The following is a 24,186-nucleotide window of genomic DNA, read 5'->3' as shown; positions in this document are numbered from 1 at the left end:
CCCTTTTCTCCTCTTTTCCCTCCTTTTTTCCCTTTTCCTTCTTTCTATCCCTTTTTTCTTTTTTTTGCTCCGCCAATAGGGGGCGGGGCCCTCGGCCCCCTGGATCCGCCTATGGGGACAAGGGGTGGGAAAATTTGACAAGCAAAAAAAAAGGTTATCATCCCCAAAGTACGGTCATCTCGTCCCAACTCATCCCTACATAAAAGACAAAAAATAGTAGGGGGGACATTTGATATTGTGTCCCCCCTACTATTTTGAGTAGGGGGGACACGTCCCCCCTGTCCCCCCTAGGATTTCCGCCCATGAAGGGCATATAAATTCCTCCGTTCGTCGCCGAGCAAAAATTCCCTCAATAGACCATGTAGGGCCGCTCTTCTTGATTTACCCTTTTCTACCCATGCTGTACAACTGTTTGGCTCCTTATGTTTCAGTATAGGGCAGTCGCCCCCCGGCTGCTCCTGATGATACTAAAAATTTATAGAGAATAAGAGAAGGGACAAAGCACACAAACGAAATAACTTCGGACGAAACATGTCATTCAATAAATAATCAATAATAAAAATAATAACGATGATAATAATTATTATTATCATCACTGTAATAATAATAATAATAACACTCAATTTTTCTATAGCGCAAATTACATTTGAATCTCTTAGCGCTCTAAAAAAATGAACTATGAGAAAGAAAGAGAGAGAGAGAAAAAAATGAAATATAAACATAAATTATTGAGACTGAATTTAGAGAATTTGGAACTTTATACAAAATGCATCAATAATAAAAATTTGAATTAATCTATGGAGAAGGAAACACTTTAACATAGACTTAAATAGATCAAGGGAAGAACATTCTTTAATATTATCGAGAAGTTTATTCTATAATATAGTTGAGGGACTGAATATTGAAATGCTCTTTGCCCATACAAAAATTAATTACGTAGCTGCCCTATCGGCGTATAACCATAAGAGACAGAACGACATAAAAATCTTGTTTAAAGGATTAGACATTGTCATTATTGACAGGAAGAAGCAAACTTCTTGTTCGATGACGGGAAGACAAGCGAAGAAGTTCAGTTTTTTTTTAAATGTGGTTTTCTTTTTAAAACCCAGATACGGCCCGCCAAGTGACTTTTTGGTATCCCCTTTTCAAATTGTTTTTGCTCACTCATGCGTGAATGAGAAATAATCTAAGTAATTTTAGATGAAAGAGGAGATTCTAAGCTTTAAAATGGTAGGTCATTTGTCTATTGTATTTGCGATTAAGTTATGATAAATCATCGATAAATCTCGGTTTCGTTTTTTGTGGGACGCACTGTACAGTGCGTATAAAAAAAAAGTTTACACTTTGAAAAAGCCATGGGAATTAAAAAATATACAACATGTGGGTAATTTTTCACATATAATCTTAGGTTTGGGTCTCATCTATCCAATGAAAGTAAAAGTTTTGACAGAATGTTACATTTGAGTGAGCACTGTCCATTTTTGTAAAGCTCGCAGAAATATGTTTGCGCAGAAATGATAGTTTTCACGCTGTGTCAAGGGGAAAGGGCGAAATGAAATTTACCCTGCGAAACATATCTCATACATTTCACTTGCACTTTTAGTCAATTGAAATAAAACACATACATTCAAGCATTTTGTAACAATTTTGCCACCCAAATTAAAATTTCAACACTTAGTAAGCACAACCTTTACCCTTTTTGTGCCAGCTGGATCTGAGGACATAACTAAATCTCAACAAAAGTTTATATCAGACATCTCCAGCATTTTTTCACTAAGTTTTTATTATTTAAAGTGGGTTTACATTTCATTTTTTATTTAATACTTGTTTCTCCACACCTTTTCCAAGCTTGACAATGATTAACAAAATGAAAATCAAGCCTAAGCCATTTAATGTAAATCACAGCTCAATGTACAGCAAATATTGTCAAGATGGCCTCGGTGTGTGGGGGAGTGGGGTGGGGCGCAATGCACTCTTCGAAGTGTTTTGGGCAAGAAAACAAGTTAAAAGGGTAAAAGATATCTTCAAATCAATTTTACTAGCTAAATTAAACGTGTTCTTCATGATAAAGGTCTACTTTTATTCGCATAACTATTTCAAAGTTCTGCGCAAATCATTTTTCACTAACTTTTCAAAAGTAAGCGGTGCTCACTCAAGCGGAAATATTTTTAGACACTTATATCGTCATTTGCTTAAATGGATCTGCACCAATGTTAACATGTGGAAAAATCCTCAGGATATTACAAATGTATAATTTTACAGGATATTTTCTAAGTGTAAACTTTTTTTTGATACGCACTGTATATAAGGAATCACATTCAACTAGGATTAACTACGGCATATATACAGCTGAATATACATGATATAAGGCGCCACGTCCATAAAACGAATAGTCAGGTGCGGATCCAGGATTTTTAAAAAGGGGGCACATTCCCCGAGGAAAATTTGACAAGCAATACAAAAAAATATAATAACAATAAAATAAAAGTCACCAAATTCAAGGTTATTTTGTCCTGGGAAAATTTGTCAAGCAAAAAAAATAAAAAAGTTTCGCTTTCAAAGGGAAGGGGGCACATTTGGGTTAGAACGGGATATTTACATTACATATTTTGATTATGCCTCTCAAAAGGGGTTAACTACGGCAGGATTAAATACGGCATACAAGGCGCCACATCCATAATACAAATTATCCGAAGGGCGGATCCAGGATTTTCAAAAAGGGGGCACATTTCCGGAGGAAAATTTGACAAGCAATACCAAAGAATATAATAACAATAAAATAAAAGTTTTTCACCAAAATTCAAGGTCATTTTGTCAAGCAAAAAAAAAAAAGGTCTTGCTTGAAGGGACTCAGGGGGCTCATTTGGGTTAGAACGGGATATTTACATTACAAATGTTGATTATGCCTCTCAAAAGGGGTTAACTACGGCGTACAAGGCGCCACATCCATAATACAAATTATCTAGGGCGGATCTAGGATTTTCAAAAAGGGGGCACATTTCTCGAGGAAAATTTGACAAGCAATACATAAAAATATAATAATCAAATAAAAGGTTTTGTCAAGCAAAAAGAAAAAAGGTCTCGATCGCTTTCAAAGGGAAGGGGGTACATTTGGGTTAAAATGGGATATTTACGTTACAAATTTTGATTATATTAAAGGGGGTGGGCATGGGGCGGATGTGTCCCCACTGGATCCATCAGAGCGAGTAATGAAAAGAAAAACTGGAATATGCAACGATCTTAACTTGGGCAACAAATGAGAACTTCACGCTAAACATTACTGTTGTCATGGTTGTAATGTGACTTTGGCTGTACACCCTTACTGGTCTTGCATCACAGACAATCATCACAGACTAGTAGAACTGGCTCAGGTACCAGTGGTTTTTGTTCAAAATCCCTTCATGGATGCATTCAAGCATCCCTCTGTACTTGACTGGACTGACCAGTGTAATTGACCAGTCAAGAGTCAGTTGGGGTTTCAATAATGTACCCCTATAGGAGGTTTTCTTTTCAATCCAGCCAGGGCATGATTTTGGCGGGGAAGGGACAGGAGCAGTTGAAATTTGGAGGGAGCAGGTTGTCTCACCAATGTCTGGTCAATCAAATGAGTTGATGGTTATTGTTAATTGATATTACTGGTATATTATTTTGTTAACTTTGTACGATTATGTGTTTTACTATTGCTCAATAATTATTGATGCCCATAGAATTTAGTCAAATTTTATTATGTAAACTGATATTTATGCCTCTGAAGTTCTGACTTTGCAATTTATAATGTAAAGATGTTTATAATTGTTTTATTCAACACGTTTCCGATAATACCGTCAAATCTAGTCCATGATGTTCATTGTAGTATATTACACTTTTTTCTCCTATAGTTAGCCCAACATAATTGCACTAAAAGGTATTAACTTTTGCAGGCCAAGTGGATAGAGGAATTAAGAAGTTTGGGGGTGAGTTTATTCTAATCATAATTATTTTATTGCAATGAAAGATGTCTTGTTATTATGCAATGTCATGGGCTATATTTTAAATATAAAGGAATATATTTTGCTCGACCCTCATGATTGTGTGAATGAATACTGGTAATACATGGCATTTTGTGACGTATAACCATATTGTATATATTTGTATTGTAACTTTTTATAGAAACAATTTGAAATGATGATGTGGAAATTGGAATTATTGCAGCCGAGTCATTTAATTTGTTTTGTATTTACAATGTATTTTTGTCATTTTTGTGTTCCGCAGCGAGGCGATTGGTTTTCTATGATAAAGATTTGGATTTATCATTACCCACCAGGGTAAAACGCTTTGTACAACCTAGTTAATTAATCACTGATCTGGGGTGTCTCAAGCAGTTAAGTGTGACTTTAAATCATGCTTAAAGATACCAAAGCGCAAATGCTATAAATCAACATAAATCAACTCGAACAAAGTAGTAAATACAACCTTTAAAAATCCTTGGCAAATGGAAATAATTTTAAAACCGAATGGGTGTTTAAAAAATGACAAAGACTTCTACCTTTTCAATTATTGCTAAATTAACAGATAAACTTAACCTTCGCATGCAGCTTACACAAAACGGTACAAAGAAGGTAAAGGAAACCTGAAAAATAAACACGTACAATATAAAGTAAAATGATATTTGCAACAAGAAATAATTGACAATAATGTGTAAATGATTACAAAATGCTTTAGTACAGAACACTGAACGTATTCAATTTAATACAATTTGCATTTATTTCATTCTCCATTGAACAATATTCTCAAGCAAAAGTGAAAATGACAATCAAATGGGGAACTGCATAAAAATACCAAGAGGCAACTGCAGTTCCCACAACGTTGCATGACATTGATTAAAATGTAAAAATAATAGGACAAGAGACATTAAAAAATACACAATTCAAGATATCAACAAAAAACAGCAACAAAAATGACTTTGCATATATAAATGCTTCATTTTTTAAAAGGAAATAACCAACTTGCTATGTAATGTCTTTAGGAATTATTTTAAATTGTTATATTTATAATTCTAGTTGATCATGGGCTATATTTTAAATATACATGTATACACATTTGGTAGACCATCATGTGTGAATGAATACTGGTATAAATACATGGCATTTTGTGACGTATAACCATATTGTATATTTGTGTTATAACCTTTTTTATAGAAACAATTTTAAACGATGATGTGGAAATTTGAATTATTGCAGCCGAGTCATTTAATTTGTTTTGTATTTACAATGTATTTTCATCTTTGTGTTCCGTAGCGAGGCTGTTGGTTTTCTTGGAATAAACTCAGAGGCCACATACCAGTCTGGATTTTGCCTTCTTTCATTACAAAAGTTACTATGATACAGATTTATCAATACTAATCCACAGTAAAAGGCTTTGTAAATCTAGTTTACTAATCACTTTTTATATCTGGGGTTTCTCAAGCAGTTAAGTGTGACTTTTAATCATGATAAAATGCCAACGCGCAAATGCTATAAATCAACATAAATCAATTCGAACAAAGTAGTAAATACAACCTTTAAAAACCCTGGGCAAAAGGAAATAATTTTAGAACTGAATAGGTGTTCAAAAATATCAAAGACTTCTACCTTTTAAATTATTGCTAAATTAACAGATAAACTTAACCTTCGCAGGCAACTTACACAAAATGGTACATACAAGGTAAAGGAAACCTGAAAAAATAAACACGTACAATGTAAAGTAAAATGATATTTGCAACAGGAAATAATTGACAATAATGTGTAAATGATAACAAAATGCTTTAGTACAGAAAACTGAACGTATTCAAATTAATACAATTTGCATTTATTCATTCTCCATTGAACAATATTCTCAACCAAAAGTGACATGAAACTCAAATGGGAAACTGCATATAAGTGCCAAGAGCCAATCGCAGTTCCCACCCTTTTTCATGACATGGATTACAATGTAAAAATAAAAGGACAAGAGACAATTAAAAAAAATACACAATTGAAGGTATCAACAGAAACAGAAACAAAAATGACTATGCATATAAATGCTTCAATATGTTTGAAGAAAATAACCAACTTGCTTTTCTTTTACATCTATATGGTCGGTTAAAAAAGCTCAACGTTTTAAAGTCCTGTCAGGTACTCATTTACCTCACCTGGGTTGAGTGTGGTAATATGTGGATAAATGTCTTGCTGAAGGAAATTAAGCCAGGAGAGTAATCTAGTGGGCCACAAGATGACAATACTGCAATTTAACCACATTCTGGCCGTAAAAATGCCGTATTTTTAACAATTAAATTATAATGACCGTGCTTCAGTCTAATCTAACATAAATTTCGTCCTGTTTCTAAAATGTATGTGTATTTTATAGCTATATTGTCAAAATAATGCTTTTCAAGTTTTGAAACTATGCTAAAACATGGTTTTGCTATAATTGCGTCGTGGGCTTATTTATTTATTTCTTATTTTTTTTGTTCCTGTGGAATTTTGAAGTTCGCCACATTGGAAGTCAGGTAAAATAACACATTGAAGATATTTGGGGCTCTGCTACTAGACTCATTACGAAATCACAACCTTAAGTATAAATCTTCATACTCCTTCAAAAACTGAGTAAATATCATCAAATTTTCAAGTTTATTTAGAAGATCAATACAAAAATAGTAGTACCTTTATCCCGAGGGGGGGGGGGGGCACATTACTCGTATATTATGAGCTACCAACGTCCTATGTTACAGTGAATCAGTAATATTTCCGGTCAAATTTTACGGTGAAAATACAAACGTTAAAAATACCAAAGACTAAACTTAACAGTCAGAGTATTTTAAAACCCACAAATTATTACATTTATACAGTGAAACGTAGTGCGGCAAGTCGCCATGTTTTTCACAGTGTACGATGAATCCGCATACTTGTTCATGACTGTGCCATGCCACCTGGTTTAAAAATATTTCATGAATTCTGGCATGTTGGGCCGTAGAGTTCAGTATACCCGATATGATTAATCTGCTTGATTCTAAAAAGACATTTGATAATGTACCAACTATATGGGTTCTTATATTCACGTTTAAATTATTTCGACGCACTGGGAATAGGTTATTATGAATGGGATCAATCTAATAAATCTATATTCGAACATTTTCGTAAAGTTTGTTGTCATTGACAACAGGTCGTGGTGTATCGTATAATCCATCCCGATTGCTTGAAGATTCTCCTTGATGAGTTCGCGAACCTGGGTGAATGTTAAGTTCCATATACGCTTCCCCATCGGACTGTGGTCCGTTGTAACAGTTCTGAGTTGCTGGAGCAGAAATCTTATCGGCTACCTTACTTCTGCTGTATTCCTTTATTAATCGCCTGGAAATACACAGAGGAACACAAAATATATGGATTTACCACGAACATGTTTCAATTCCTCGAAGTTTAGAGTTTTCTCATTTAAGCTAGGGTTACACTAAGACCGAATTCTCTCGAATAAATTCGGACCGATTCTGCCTGAATACGGACTGATTCGGAACGTATTTGTTTCTGATTCGGGGAGCAGCCCGGAATAAAGACGAATGGGACCCGAATAGGTAACGATTCAGCGCAGAATCGCTAAGAATTGACCAGAATTTTTGTCATCCCGAGTAATTAAGCCGAATGCCACCCGAATAGTGGCAAGAATCGAGGCAAGTGTGCCCGGAATTGAGCAGAATGTTACCCGATCACTATACGATTACAGCCGAGCAACTACCCGAATGATACGAATAGGTCCGAATCTGTCCGGAATACTCAAAATGCCTCCCCTAATCCAATCGAATGTCATCCGAATATATGCAAATGTAGGATAGGCAACGGCACTAGATTATTGTGCTTTAGACATGTAACCAAAATGTCAATGGGTAAGCTGGCCTCAAATTTTCTTTCTATATTTTGAGTGAACAATGTAGATCAACTTAGCTACATCTTCAAATTTTCTAGCAGCCAAGTTGATACATGTTTCCACGGCTCCTCTCAGAGGCTCACCCAGTCTAGGTCAGCATAAAGACTTTAACATGTTTAAAATGCCTATATTTAGCCACTACTAGCCCACACAGTACGGGATGAATCAATATCCTACATGCATTTTCCAGCACATTTTATAGAGTATTTATATTTTTGCGGTCACATTCGGGGGTATTTGGCTGGTTTTGAACATTTCAAAACAAGCCGTATTCGTCTATACGAATGTTTTTAAATCCTTCCTAAATATTTTCGCATATTCGCGGAGAGAGAAAATAGTACTCCCGAAACCGCTCGAACATGCCGAATACGTGTTTTCAGTTGAATTCGCAGCTGATTCGGTTCCGGTGTAACCCTAGCTTTACAATGGATAGCTTGAAGAATCTACCAAACCTGAAAAAACAGGAATTTCATTCTTTAATGAAAATTTCCTTTTCAAGAGAAAATGTGCATCGTGTTTTTTGTTCTTGAAATTAAATACCCTTTTTAAAGTAGCACATTTCAGGTTGGAAAATCAGAACTTCTTAATTTATCAAAATATGTATTTCATCAGTCAGAAATCCCTTCTAAAAAAGTTTTGCTTAGATAATGACCACGAAGCAAACTGCAGCTACTTCAGGCAAAACGAAATCTAATTGTGAAAATATCTGTTTGGAGTGTTTGCACTCAAATTACCATTTTAACATATAAGTGCTTTTGAGGGCTTTGCGCTTTGCCCGGCCCTCCCACCCCAACGAAAATATTTTCCGCCACCCCTTCTCACAAATTCGACATTTCAGACGTATTCCAGTGTATTGATCGTTGTAAGACATACCTGTATTTCTGCATTCTTAACGTCACGATGATACATACCAGGAGGATACAAATTACCAAGACGATTAAGAATCCGAATAAACCTGGTTAGAATGAAAAACAAACTATGAAAGTAGCATTCTAAAATTCTTGGGTAAATTATCTATCTCTATATTTACAGGGGCTTGCCTCTCATACAAGCATGGCCATTTTTCGGCAGGAAATTCCGTTTTATTTTATTGTCACTTACTTTTGCCGAAGACATTTTCGTCTAGCTCAGTTTCTGTTTTCTTTTCTTCTCGGATATCTTCCTTTATTCAAGATTTCAAGATCTATTTATTCCATTCGATGAAAATATTTCAAAAGTAACATTCACATTCAGAAATTCCCAAGATTTTCAATTACAAACAATACAAATAATACAAACACGAAAAAGATATTGATTTTACTTACAAATAAAAATAATCAATGGAATAGGGTCACTGCAAAAGTTTAAAAAGATTGAACTTGTAGAGGCTGTGGCCAAAACTAGACTTATTCATTAGCTTTGATTAGATGCCATTAAAATCCCTTTTATTTTCACTCTTTCTGATTTTGGATCCCATAAAATGACTTGTTTGCATGATTTATTCATATCAACTGCACCATTTATTGTAAATATACTAATAAAATTAAGAATGAACTTACCATATGTTGCAGCCTTGGGTAGACCGATTTGATTGCCAGATGACAAGGTCATGGTTGATGACATGGTCATGGTCGATGACATGGTCATGGTTGATGACATGGTCATGGTCGATGACATGGTCATGGTTGAAGACGTTGCTTCAGTCACTTCTGTTGACAATCAAGATCAAGATTCCCCAAAATTACTTCCATTTCCATTTGCAGTAAATTGTGTATATTCATAATGGTTAGTCGCGTGCATTTGAGTGTCCGAAAGTCCACACACACACAGCTACAACACAGGGAACAGTCGTTTTCACGAGCGTAATATTGCAAAAATCTGGGTTTATCTTTATAACTATTAATAATCTCACACCAGATTGATAAGAGTGTGAAAGTTTTATCCAATTCCATTATTTTAATGTAAATATTATTACAATTAATTCACTAATTACGTCTCGCTGTTCATTTGAAATTGTCCATGTTCGCAAATCTTGCTATGGCAAACGGTCCGAAACCACCCATATTTTCGAGACACTTGCATCATTGTTTTCCCACTGAAATATCCGTTAAAGTAAAAAAGGTCGAGATTGTCATCTCAATGCTAAATATATTACCTACATGTTGATATATAATACTTTATGACTGGTAAAATAGTTACATCTCATTTTTCTCCTAAACTTTGAGATCGAGCAGGCAGAACAGGTCATATGTCAATGTACAACGTCACGTGACTAACGTATGATAGTTTCCAGACCCTTTTCATTGGGAACAATTAATACAATCCAAACAAATTAACTAACACATTTAATGTTGAAAGTAACAATGTTCTTGTACTATAAAACCTTTTCTACTTATATTTATGATATAGCTACAGTTTGAGAGGGCAAATATTTAGTCGTATCGAGTCCGGAATCAATTTTTATTTGCAATAGGGTCTGCGTACATTATAGTATAACTAGCAGGCTGCATCGTCTGCTACGTAAACCAAATGAGCGAACATGACCGAAACTAACCTTTATGCACCCGGCTTATGGATGGGAACCATTAAACCTTTTTTTAAAAATAAATATTCTTATTGTAGAAATTGATAGTTAATTTGTAAATTGAATTTTCAAATTAAAAAAATTCAATAATCCAGGAAACGGACTTGCTTTTCACCATTCATTGTTTTGCTGTTATTGTGCCTTTTCATCTAGAACTCAGAAGTAAGGATTACCAAATTCAAAGCACGATACTCCTACATCTTCGGAGTGGCCACAGTTGTGGATCTCATAATCACTTCTTAGACAATGGCCTATGTTGGATTCGATGCCTTCGCATTCAACTTCATCAAGGAGTATTGGTCCAGTTCCTGGTCCAAAGGCAGCACAACAGGAGTAGCTTTCTGCCCTTTCGAAACCCAACATTCTGCATACTACGTTTGCATCATTGAGATCCCAGTTGTCATCGCACACTGTCCCCCACGTACTAAGGTAAAGAATCTCTACTCGACCTTCTTTGTCAGAACTTCCATTGACCAAGCGAACTTGCAGATCATCTGAATCAAATGAAAGCGAAAAACACATCTTCACAGTAGGCCTGGGGAAGTAACTGTGTACATGGCTACTTTAGAATTTGTTGTGGATGATTAATAACATAATAAAACGGCTAGAGAAGATATTGTTCCTATTGTTCATGTCGTTATCGTCATTAGACTAAACATAGATACTTTCATTATCATTGTTATTTTATCTTCGCAATTAGAAAAATTGATGCTGTTGTAATTAGTTTTGAGCGGACTCTCCTCTATCTCTCTTCATATGAGGAAAATGTTTTTTAGCCATCGCCTCGTAATTGACGGTTGACATGGATTCCTTTTAAAATTCATTTAAGAACCATAATGGAAGCTTACTCTGACTGTGTGTGTAGCGACGGGATTTATGTTGCATCTTTTTTTTCATTTCTGCATCTTACCCCATTTTAAGCATGACACTCCTATTTCATATGTATGTTCACAATAGGTGACACCAAGATCATAAGCTCGATTACATTCCAAGAGACTCGATTCTTCTCCTGAGCATCTAGGTTGACGTAAAATGATTTCTCCAGTCCCTCGTCCATATGATGAATAAGATGAATATGCTAAAGCACCCACATTTCCTAGCATTCTGCAAACCACTTCCGAGTCGAGCATAGTCCATCCGAATTGACACACAGTACCCCATGATCCGAAATAAAACATTTCAAGACGACCTTGAAATTCATCAGGACCGTCTACTAGGCGAATCTTTAGATCGGCTGCAAGAAAACATCAAAGAAATATTTATTGATTTTATTATAATCAGGTGCAATGATTAAAATGTTTATCTTGAAAGAATCAGAGATTAAATTTTTACAACACACCAGAGGTGAGGTAAGGCCTATTAGCCAATTCATTTAAATCCCAGGGGGCACTTCCATTGACGAGTGGATATCATGCGCGACCATGGGGTCTCGAAAAGCACCCTAAACACGTATTTTCCATTTTTTGAAAATGCACCCCTTAACAAGTATTGGCGTGTGAAACCCTACTCTTTACAAGTATTGGAAACAAAATGATATTCTTGGCAAGCTCCCCTGAATTGACCCCCTAAACAAGTACAGCGATATTTTTATTGTTATGTCACGAACGTCGGTCGACGGTTTTACCTTCACCTACATCATTGGGTTTAGTAGAGCCCCACCTCCCACATCTCGCGCAAATCGTACTTTAAACACGTAAAATGGATACCCTTTTTTCATTACTTTAGTGTTTTGACACCCTTATCACGTTACGTACGTAACGTGCCCTATATCTTGAAAAAGACATACGTTTTACGTGTTTTTTTTTTGGTCGCGCATGGTATCCACTCGTTAATGTAAGTGCCCCCCCCCTTCCTGGGATTAAAATATTCATGTATTTTAAAGATAAAAGAATTTTAAATATAAAGAAGGTTTGGGTATAAACAAATTATCTTAGATTTGAGAAAATACTGTATCGCCGCAGGGCTGCAGCCAGGATTTGTTTTGCGGCGTGGTTCTGAATTATGTAGTTTATGGTCATACCCGTACCTGTGTTCAGTTCGTTACTTCCAGCGGCGGACCCAGCTTCCCCTAAATAGGAGGTGGCAAAATGTTTTAATCCACGTTTTTCCCTATAAGCCACTAAAATATAACTAAAGGCTGATTCTTTCAAGTACAACTAATGTAACCAAGAACAGGATGGTTATTTTATAAAAAAATAATGCCATCGCAAAGTGCGAGATGATTTTTTTTTTTTTTTTTGGGGGGGGGTTATATTCCGACCTTTAAACCGGACAATTTAAGATTTTTTTCATAAAAAAAGAACAAAGTACACGAGTGCAAAGAGCGAACTGAAAGTTTTGGCGATTTAAATCTAAAAATGGCCATTCCAAGCAAATTTTGTAACACAGGATGGATATCTTATATAAATTGACTACATATATTTAATTTCGTTTCTAACGAAGACTTACCCAATATATAATCATTGCGAAAGCAAAGCGTGAGGCTTATTTTAGGTTTAGAACGGGAAATTCTGTTCACTATTTATAGTATTTTGCTGAATGAGTTAAGATGCAACTTAATAAAAAAAAAAAATCCCCGTGTACTGAGGCATTATCACTGTTACATGTTGGGACCTACGTTGCTCAATTCAAAATACAATGCATAAACATAAGTACATGGACATTATCTGTCACAACTGTGATGGATGGTCGAAATTTACCTTCTCCGCTGCATTTGACCCCCACGTCTTCAGAATGTCCGCAGTTGTGGATCTCATAACCACTGTGATTACAATGTGCAAGATGTGTTTCTGATCCGTAGCATTCCACATCGTTGAGGATAATGTCCCCAGTGGCCTCTCCGAAACGGACCAATGCAGAAGAGACACCTGGATACCCAAGCATTCGACAGACGACCCTTGCATCATCGATATCCCAAGAATCGTCGCAGATAGTACCCCAAGAATTGAGATAGTATACCTCGACACGACCTTCGTTAGTTGCATTCCCGTCGACAAGGCGGACCGGCACTGTTGCAATTAAATTAATTACAAAGAATCAGAGGAAATGGACATGTTATGATTATCTAATATATTTTCCAAAGTGATTGTTCTTGTAAACCACTTGTAGTTTGTGTAAGGTGCTTTTACGAGCGCATCTGCTGCGGGCGCGGTGTTTGATAGTGTGGGCGAGCGTGTTGGTGTGTGAGTGTGTGTGCATGTGTATGCGGAAAAGTGATATAGGGTGTGTGTGTGTGTGTTGAGGTGGGTGAGTGTGGGTAGTGTAGGGATCGGTGTGCGTGTGTATATATTGTCGGCGGGTTTTTATCTGTCGCATTTTGCGTAGCAATGAATGAATGTCTGGGGTTATTATAAGCTTTTGAAAACATTTGTTGCTTATCGCACATTATACATTACAAATATGAAACTCATGCAGGCATTACGTACGGGAGCTTTTATCGTGCCATCGACATTTACCATGTTGACGAGATGGAGAGATGTTTCATCTTGCCATAGTGTCGACATAATATACACCAGGGGCGGTGGAGCGAATTTGAAGGGGGGCACAGGGAAAAAGGGCACATCTTTCCGAAAATAAATGACTTATTTACAGTGCGTAAAGAGCCAAAAATATTCTCAGATGAACTAGGGTCATAGAACACGTTCGAGAGGGGCACTGATACGAGAAAGGGCACTTACTGAAGGTAACAGGGCATTTGCTAATGGCATAAAACGGGTCATTCTCGGGAATGAAAGGGGCACAGAAACGTTCATGAGGGGCACTTTTCTTGGGTAAAAAGAGGCACTTATTCGAGAAAGGGCACTTACAAGAAGGCAATGGGCATTTCTTCACACATAAACGGGTCCTTCTCAGGTGAAAGGGGCACCGTACCCGTTCGTGAGAGGACATTTTTTCTTGCGTAAAAAGGGGCACTTTTTCAGTGCTTCAAAATTGGGGTGCACTGTGCCCCCGGCCCCCCAGGATCGCCGACCCTGATATACACAACAAAAGAGTAAGTCCCCTACATCAAAATGCTGTAACTTTTGAACGGAATAATTTTGAGATACAATATTTTGTTGGTGGTTTTCTACAGTCAGTAAAGAGAAATTCCAGTAGTTGCAGTAAACACTGATTTCATGAGAAAGTCTGTAAAACCAGGCTTAATTGTCAGTATATCATCGAGGATCTAGATCTGGTACAGTTACATAAACTGAACTTTGTGAAATCTTGATATCTACGCTGAAAAATGTTCAGACTGAACTTCCCCAACACAGATAAGCGCACGTGGGACAGTGTATAATTATTGCTTTGAGCGTCGGGCCCGACGCTCCACACGAATCCTGTGCTTATTTGCTGATTTCTTAGCAATTACACAATTTCTTCCACAATCCTTTGGCACATGCGTTTTATTTATACAAACAGACACTTTGGTGGTCATTTCATTGGATTCTGTACGAACTCATTTTGATATCGTTACCAAAACTAGCATTTACCTTTAAGCAACTCCTTGGAAAAATGAGATTGATCGGTTACTAAGTCATGCATGAGTAATCAAAGATTGAATTACAAATGAAATTTTTTTTAAAGTCACAATCGTTTTTCAGATTGTGTAAATGCTCCACACAAAATTGTTATAACGTTTGTTCATGGTTGAGTGACCACAATTTTTTGTGACGTATCATCATAGGGATTTATGGTAGTATCTTCTATGATAAAATTTCAAAATGTTAGTGGCTCCCCTTTCCCAATTTATCAAACCCCCTCACTATTTTCAAGTCTGGATCCACCACTAATTATTTTGTCCATAAATTCAAATGATCCTGAGAATTGTAAGGAAAAGAATGCATTTTATGCAATATGAAGAGTTTTTACTCCTAAGTTTTCAAGTGTGTACGCTCAACCATGAAAGTGTAAAAAAAATCGGAAAGTGTGTGGTGATAAAAATGATGGATGATAAAGAAAAGCAATTAAGTCACATTTGAAATTGAATTTGCCCGTATTATTCAGTCTATAACCCCTCAAAATGAGTCTGTGACAGTCAAAATGAAATTTCCCCCATTTGATGCGTGCTAACTCATCCATGAATACAGAAATCGGTTTCATTTTTGCAAGGAATTCTGCCCATGGGTTGATAAACATTACTGCCAAATGACATTTTAGACAGTTTTAAAAGTTCCACCATATTGAAGAAGGGTTTACTTATTCTCAAACATAGGCACCCAATGGCCCGTATTCTGAAGTCAGGTTTAAGCAGGGACGTGAGTCCCTGGTTTAAGTTAAACTCGGGTTTAAAGTTGTGGTTTAAGCATGGACAGCCAAAAGTATCAATTTTGTTTATTAAGTTGTACGTTTCTTATGTTTGCTGTGCTCTTTCCTGATTCATCGATGGTGAAGACAATAATCTATATATACTCCCTAGACAATTATGAATGATTTGAGAGCCATATGAGCTGAAATATTATATCCATACTGTTATTGATTTATGTAACAATTGGCTGTCCATACTTAAACCACAACTTTAAACCTGAATTTAAGTTAAACCCGACTTCAGAATACGGGCCATAGTGTACACAATGTCTATGAGAGAAGTAGTCAAAATTTTAACAAAAGTGAAATGAGTGTTTGTTTCATGGAGGGTTTTGTTACTTCTGCCAACAGCTTCTTTTTCATGAAACTTCGCACATGGCTTCAGAGTGAAACTATCCAAAAAGGCACGCACCCCCAAAAAAATCAATTTCGATACGGCAAAGAGTGGGGCCAAGGATTTGAACTTTCTTCTCATTTGCATAATTTTCTAATATTGTTTATAACAATCAAATCAAATGAACTATGTAAGAAAGTTTGTGACATATATTCATAGTTAGCAATTTCATTTTTTTCCCATAACGTAAAAAAGAGCAATTCACATTCCACATATTCATTAAAGCTTGAATGTTTAATGAAATACATTTGAATCATTGTAGCATGTTAATTGGTCATGAACATAATTGGAAAAAATGTCGATAAGTTAATTTCAGTTCCAAAAATGAAACATGTTGCGTATGATATTTGAAAATCGTATTTTTGTTCATTAAGTGTTCATTGAAAAGTGACATGATGATGAATATTGTTGGAGATATACTCTTCCCGAAAATAACTGCAATCACATTATTCGATCGTTTTTGTCGATGGAAATGTGTAAAAAAAAATCCAATTATAGCCATGGAATTCAACCCCCCCCCCCAAAAAAAAAAGTTTATCGTCTTTTAGAAAGTAGGCCTACCTTTCAGAAGGCTGCATGACGGTTTTTCATGATGAAAATGTGGAATTCGTTCCAATAAACTGGAATCAAATTCATATTTGGCTTGTGACTTTTAAAAAGTGACGATATTGCCTTTTGGCGGTGCTCACTGAAGCATGACATGAAATACGTCCGTAACATTCACTTAAACTTAACTACACTCTCATGTAAAAATATATTAAAAACTCCCAGTGGTTCGGAAATTATGGATGTTTGTTGAAGGGGAGACTTACTTGTTTTGTTGTGTATATGTCAAATTGGTGAGATTCGTTATCTTGCCAAGTCGACTGAACAAGTTGTATGTCAACATGGCTAGATACGTTAACTCGCCGAGTCGACCCAATAAAAGTTAGTCAGGCAGCATAAGTCATCTACTTCGACAAATTGGCTACGTCTGATTTTTCACTATTAAGTGATTGGTGACATCACAAGGAACAACTTTCAACTTGGTGACCAATTTTTTTTAATGGTCATCTTGACCATGTTAGGGGTCAAAATGGGGTCAATTTTTGAAATTGCTCGGATTATGTCGAGTCATACATCAAATTACATCATACATCGTCTCCCCTTTATACTATAGTTTTGTAACATACGTATTGAAACTAAATTACGGTGGCTTGCCTCCCATACAAGCTTTGCTTTTCTTGGCAAGCCCCTCCGTTCTGTTTTATATAGTTATTGTAGTCAAAGTTACTTTAGTCTGCATTATTTTTCATTGTTTATACCTTATTCCGATTGATGTTGTACTTTAAATTTGACTATGTATTGTTTGATTTTGTTGTGCTTTGTGAACGGAAAATGAATAAATCTAAATCTAAATTGTTTGTCTTGTTGTACTGTACAAGAAAGTGTACACAATCACATACTTGTGACCTTCCGTTAAGAAGTTACGACCGGAAATGTCATAATTGGATCAACGAACTTTCGTTAAATGGCAAATTACACTGAAGGTGTTAAGAAAGCTAATTTTTTTTTCGGGTTTGTTCTTCTTTTTTTACATGTGTGTACTTTTTAATTTCGATTTTGATAAGTTCATCTTCAGAAGTCCTTATCCAGAAGATACAAAGGGTCAAAACAAGGTCAGGAAAAGGTCAAAAGGTCAACACACTTTCATTGGTATCCAAAATACACTAAAAGTGGTTAGAATCTTAGAAGTTGGTTCTTTATTTTGAAAAGTCTATAACTAAGAAGACATTATCCATTAGATAATGAAGGGGTCAATGTGCTCACTTATTAGGAACAAAATGGATAAACAGAGATAGACGTCGAATACATTCAGTTTGGTATCATTGCTTATTGCAGGAATACCTTGAAACGATTTGACAAACCTCAATGCCCTTAAAAATCGTATCATCTTCATGATGTTGAAAGTGCAACCAGGTCTTTCCGAGTTTCTTGATTTAGGAATTAAATTCAAGTTCAATTCATTTTCAATTTACTAGTCTTTGATATGTAAAGAAACATTTCATCCATTTGCTTTTAATATACAAAATATTTTAATCAACAGAAATTATTGTAATGTATTGGGGTATATGTGTAATACTATGTTAACAGAGTAAACACATCGATAAATCAGTGCTCCCAGCTCCTAAGAAAGATGCCTAACATCTTATTTGGATTAACTTACGAATAAGATAATGAGGTTAGGATTGATGATTAAATGATAAGTTGGGCTCCAATTGTTCCTTAATTAATTCTAATGTGTGACGGTTATATTATGTCTGACAAAGAGGCAACATCGTGCAGGCATGCTCATTGTAGTCAGTCATGGGTGTCCATCATGCTGATGTGATATATTCTGACCATTACTCGATCTCTGGAGCCAAGGAGCTGGGAGCGCTGATCAATCGATGTGTTTATTCTGTTAACATAGTATTATACTTATACCCCTAATACACTACAATTATTTCTGTTAATTAAAATATTCTGTACAAAGCAAATGAAGGAAATACTTCTTTGCATATCAAAGACTAGTAAATTGAAAATGAATTGAACTTGAATTGAATTCTTAAAAAAAAACAGAAAGAGCTGGTTGCACTTATCACATCATGAAGATGATAAGATTTTAAGGGCATAATGATTTGTTAAGTCGTTTCAAGGTATTCCTGCAATACCATGACACCACACTGAATTTATTCGACGTCTATACTATCTCTGTTTATCTATTTTGTTCCTAAATAAGACATTTGACCCCTTTATATATAATGTCTTCTTAGATAGAGACTTCCCGCTTTTAGTGTATTTTGGCTTCCAATGAAAGTTTGTTGACCTTTTGACCTTTCCCTGACTTTGTCTTGACACTTCATATCTTCTAGATAAGGAATTCTGGCGATGGACCTATCAAAATCGAATATAAAAAAGTACATACATGCATAAAAATTAGCTTTCTTAACACCTTCAGTGTGTTATATATAAGTAGAATTGTAAGAGCAATTACATTAATTTTATTTAGTTATTTCCTCTTTAAGGATATTCATAGCATAGGATGATTAAGAATATTCCAGAATGTCTCATGCAGTAAAGCTTTGTTAGGCATGTCTATAGTTTTTGTTATGCACAAAGAGAGACAATAATAGACACAACACAATAGGATTGCTAGTGGTAATGGAAATGGACAATAGGATTAGCTATCTTGTTTACATTGTTAATTTCACTGAGGTAATTCAAGAGACTTCTAAAATTTGACTGCTCTAGAAATTGGCAGAATGTTCTTTTTTGTAGACAATACTAGAAGCTTCCAGAATAGTGAATACCAGAAGCTCCCAGAATAGTGAATAATTTGTATATAAGCTGGCAGTTTCTTCAAGGACATCATCGCATCATATCAGATCAGTACTCAGAGTTTCATGCCAGACTTTGTGTCAGAGCATAGATTATTTCCAACTGGAATAGAACATTTATCTTCTGTGGAATTATTTGCACGCCATCAATGAACTGTTTGCAGTTACTTTGAGAGAGGAATTCTCAGTTCTCATCGAGGTCATCAACCTGTTTTAATGAACGCTTTTCAACCCAAGGATTGCTGAAATTGACTGTTAATCATCATCAACATCATCTTCACGGACATTTCAACTTGTTACAGTGACTCTTGTTATTCATCGTGCTTCAACATCAGTTTCATCATCGCCATCATTGTGAACTTTAATTTACGGAATCTTCGCCAACCAACTTGGATTTTATTTTGACTATCATAACTTTGGAATAGTATCAGAACTGACACTTCAAGACATGTAAGATGTTTTGTTTTATTTTGTTTTGTTGATTGATTATTTCCTGTAATAAAAATAAAAGGAGAAGAAATTTAAATTTTCATTGTTATTTGTTGCAGTATCGTGACAAGCGTAATTTGCCATTTAACGAAAGTTCGTTGATCTAATTTTGACATTTCCGGTCGTAACTTCTTAACGGAAGGTCACATGTATATGATTGTGTACATTTTCTTGTACAGTACAAGAAGACAAACAATGTGATGTATGACTCGATACAATCGGGGCAATTTAAAAAAAATTACCCCTTGCATGGTCAGGATGACCATTAGAAATTTGTTACCAAGTTGAAAGTTGTTCCTCGTGATGTCACCAATCACATAAAAGTGAAAAATCAGACTTAGCCAATTTGTCGAGTGGCTGGTAAATCATGACATATGCTGCCTGACTACATGTTTACATGGCAATTTTTTTTCCATGTATCTCGCCATGTAAACATAATAGGGCTAAACAAAGTTGACTTCGCAAGATAAAATATCTCATAAAGTCAATGGTACTTTGAAAGTTCCGTAATAACGTGCGTACATGTTTGAAGTTTTGTTATTGGAATCCGTTCGAACTCATTTTTAGTAACCACGGAATAATAAGAGAATCGATATTAAAAAGTGCTTATAAACAGTATTCATGTTGATTTGATACAAAATGAATTTTTGCACTGAATTAGTCATCGTCATTAGCATGAATCATCATCATCATCAACATTGTCATCATCATCATCAACATCATCATCATCAACATTGTCATCATCATCACCAACATCATCATCAGCATTGTCATCATCATCACCATTATCATCATTATCATCATCAACATCAACAATGTCATCATCATCATCGGCATCATCATCAACATCATCATCAGCATTGTCATCATCATCACCATTATCATCATTATCATCATCAACATCAACAATGTCATCATCATCATCGGCATCATCATCATCATCAACATCAACAATGTCATCATCATCAACATCATCATCAACATTGTCATCATCATCATCAACTACCACCAGCAGCATCACCTGAAACATCATTACCATCAACATCAGCAATAACGTTATTATTCTTACGACTAATGCACGTGACTCCTGCATCTTCACTATGTCCACAGTCGTGGTTTCCAAATGGCCTCTGATCGCAATGTCCAATAGTCACCTCGTCTCCCGTGCACTGGAGATCGTCGACAAGAATATCACCTATTCCTTCTCCAAATGCTGCACAGCATGAAAAGGACTCAGCGAAGGTATAACCGAGCATCCTGCAAACTACGTCCGCATCCGCGGAATCAAACCCATCGTCGCATACAGTCCCATATGCGTTTTGGTAGCGGACCTGCACAGTTCCTTCTCTGGAGCTACTCCCACCCCTCAGGTATGCACTAACTTTTTCAACAAAATAAAATGTAATGAATAAATGAGCTAACATGAGTTACTGGCGTCTTTGTAATTAAACCAATTAACAGTCCTTCGGAATTTATTATTTCCATTAACTATGGCATATGGTTTTGTTCTCTTTAATTCATTTTTTGTAGGTCGGAGTTTCTGCATTTATTGTAAAGTCAAAATACATAAACAATACAGAAAAGTAATCGTAGTATGACATTAAAGTACATTGCAATGTGAAAAATTTGTATCAGAGTAATTTAACAAAATTTACATAAATAAAACTTTCAGCACAAGACAAAGTATTTAAAATCAAATGCAGTGGCAAAGTATATAAGCAAAATAAATGCTTGGGTATTAGTAGCCTATTCTGTTCACTTCTATTAAGATAAATGTGTGTCGTGGCCATTCACTAATATGAAAGGAATATGAAATTAAATACTGATTTTATAAAAAAAAATGTATATCAAAATGTTATTAATCAAAACAGTTACAAGTTACATTAAAACATTATAGAGCATTTATCAATGTAGACTACACATGTAAATAAGTATACCTAAATATTCCACAAGTAACTTGAAAGAATATACTACAGAGATTATCTAATATAGCAAATTAATGGGTACGTTTTTACCTTATTACTCAAAACAGTGCTATGCACGACCAACTTCGATTTCTTCCTGAACATGTAATGCTGACAATTTTGTAATATTTTGTTGTTTAATCAAGAGTTACCTTTATTGTAAAACATGCAAAGATTACAATATTGAATTATTCATTCAATAAAATTTATAAATGATAATGAGTGTGCAACATCATAAAATCTCTCTTTCCACATGACTGTGTTTGCAAACAGCTGTTTTGTAAAAATTAAATCATTAAAATATGGGTGAAAATCAACCCAGGGGGGGGGGGGCAAGGGACACGTCTCCCTCTCTTTTTGGAAAGGGAAGGTCCAATATCTAATGCCCCCCAACAATTTGGAAGGAGCAAACAAGAAAGAAAAACAAAAGAATAAGAAGGAAAGAGACAGGATAAAAAAAGAAGAGGGAAAATGAGAGGATGACGAGTAAATAAAATAAGGTGAGGGGGAGACTTCTTTCGTGTCACTAAATAAAATTTTCGCTCACGATTCGTGCTACATTCCATGTTCTATGAGATATATGTACATTATCGTACTCAATGGGCCAATATGATGGAGCTTGAAATACCAAGGTTTGAAGTCATTATACAAAACATTTCTCCGACATGATATTCGGAAAAAATATCAAATTTCACCCTTATCCCTTTCTCTTTTTTCTTCTTGGTCGTGAAAAATCTGGAGGGGGGGGGGGGGGGGGCAAGAGCCCCTCCAAGTGGCCACTCTCACATGTACACCCATGTACCTTGCCCTTTAATTTTATTTCTGTGTTGTTTTATTAAAATAAAGCTATGATGTGAGTCAAGTGACTGTTATATATATTTGTATTCATATATATCTATATCCAAAATCCAATAATATAATTATGTACAGTGCGTTCCAGAAAAAAAAACGGAATTCAGTGTAGTTTGTGCTATAATTATAAATTTGCTTCATGAGATGTACATCACGGAGAAGATACATTTCCCCTCATTTCATTTAAAGCCATGCTCAATGTTCATAATGCACGCCAGGGGCGGGGGCAGGGGCAGGCCCAAAAAAAATCCTCGTGGGGGAAAAATTCCCTTTTCTCAAAATGGAAAGTGCCCTTTTTTTCAAAATGAAATATGCCCTTTTCGAAATAAAATACACTTTTTAAAGTAAAGCACAATACATTTTAGGTCAGAAAATCACAACATTTTTGGCTCGGGCTAAGCGCTCGCATCAATTATTGTTTAGTTAGGTACCTATTCTGTCCTTGGTTACAAAAATCCTTAGAATGTCCAGTTGACAGGTTGGAATAGCACAACATTTTTGGCTCTCGTTTTGCGATTGCATCAGTTTTATTGTTTAATATGGTACTCATTTTGTTCCTGGTTACTAATAGTGCTAAGAATGTCCAGTTTTCAGGTGGGAATATAAAAAAAATTCAGTTCGCGCCTCGCATTATTCGATCGGTGAGATATGTGAGATATGTGAGATATTAATCAGACAGTAAATGCAGTCCTTATCAGGTCCGTTTTCTGGTTAGTATATTAAAAAGTTCAGCTCGCGCTTTGCTCTCTCGTCAATATTATTTAGTTACGATAACAAAAACTGCTTGGAATGTTTTTATTTTCATGTCCAAAAGTTTAAGTTTGCGATTCGTGCTCGCAACATCTCATGATGCCCTTTTAACAGCAATTAGCGCCATAATTGACCAAAAATCGAATTTAATAACTTCGATTAATAACGTAGATTCGATTTTTTTAAAACCGCTTGCTCGCGGAAAAATAAAACCTAACTATATGTTTTATTTTATCAATCAGAAAACTCTTTGCTCATTCAAAACTACTTTACGCAGATGATAATCTCATGGTAAAAATATCCGTTTGCACCAAAATGCCAATTTTGATATAAGTGCCCCTTTTTGGCTTTGTCCCCAAACGAAAATACGTTCCGGCGCCCCTGTTGCACGCATGACTGAGCATAATGGTTAGTTTCGGTCATATTCGCTCATTAATTTTGGTTTACGTAGCAGACGATGCTAGCCTGCTAGTATACAGTATACTTACGCAGACCCTTTAGCAAATCAAAATCAATTCCAGACTCGAAATTTGCTTCCTCAAACTGTAGCTATATTATGAATATCAGTAGGCAAAGCTTTAGAATACATGAACATTGTTATTTTCAACATTATAT

The 24,186-nt window shown here is 35.6% G+C and overlaps 1 protein-coding gene across 1 annotated transcript; it reads right to left on the bottom strand.

Moving 5' to 3' along the window:
• Positions 1 to 4,719: 4,719 nt before the first annotated feature.
• Positions 4,720 to 21,381, bottom strand: LOC129280369 (deleted in malignant brain tumors 1 protein-like). The gene is made up of 7 exons (XM_064112078.1): positions 21,075 to 21,381; positions 13,177 to 13,485; positions 11,388 to 11,711; positions 10,651 to 10,971; positions 9,453 to 9,602; positions 8,788 to 8,869; positions 4,720 to 7,346 (listed from the first exon to the last, which is right to left on the bottom strand). The coding sequence occupies exons 1-7, from the start codon at positions 21,259 to 21,261 to the stop codon at positions 7,115 to 7,117; spliced, it is 1,605 nt and encodes a 534-aa protein (XP_063968148.1). The 5' UTR covers positions 21,262 to 21,381; the 3' UTR covers positions 4,720 to 7,114.
• Positions 21,382 to 24,186: the final 2,805 nt, after the last annotated feature.

The sequence above is a fragment of the Lytechinus pictus genome, chromosome 17 (genome assembly GCF_037042905.1).
Source record: "Lytechinus pictus isolate F3 Inbred chromosome 17, Lp3.0, whole genome shotgun sequence".
Lineage (NCBI taxonomy): Eukaryota > Metazoa > Echinodermata > Echinoidea > Temnopleuroida > Toxopneustidae > Lytechinus > Lytechinus pictus.
This window is presented reverse-complemented; position numbering and strand designations above follow the sequence as displayed.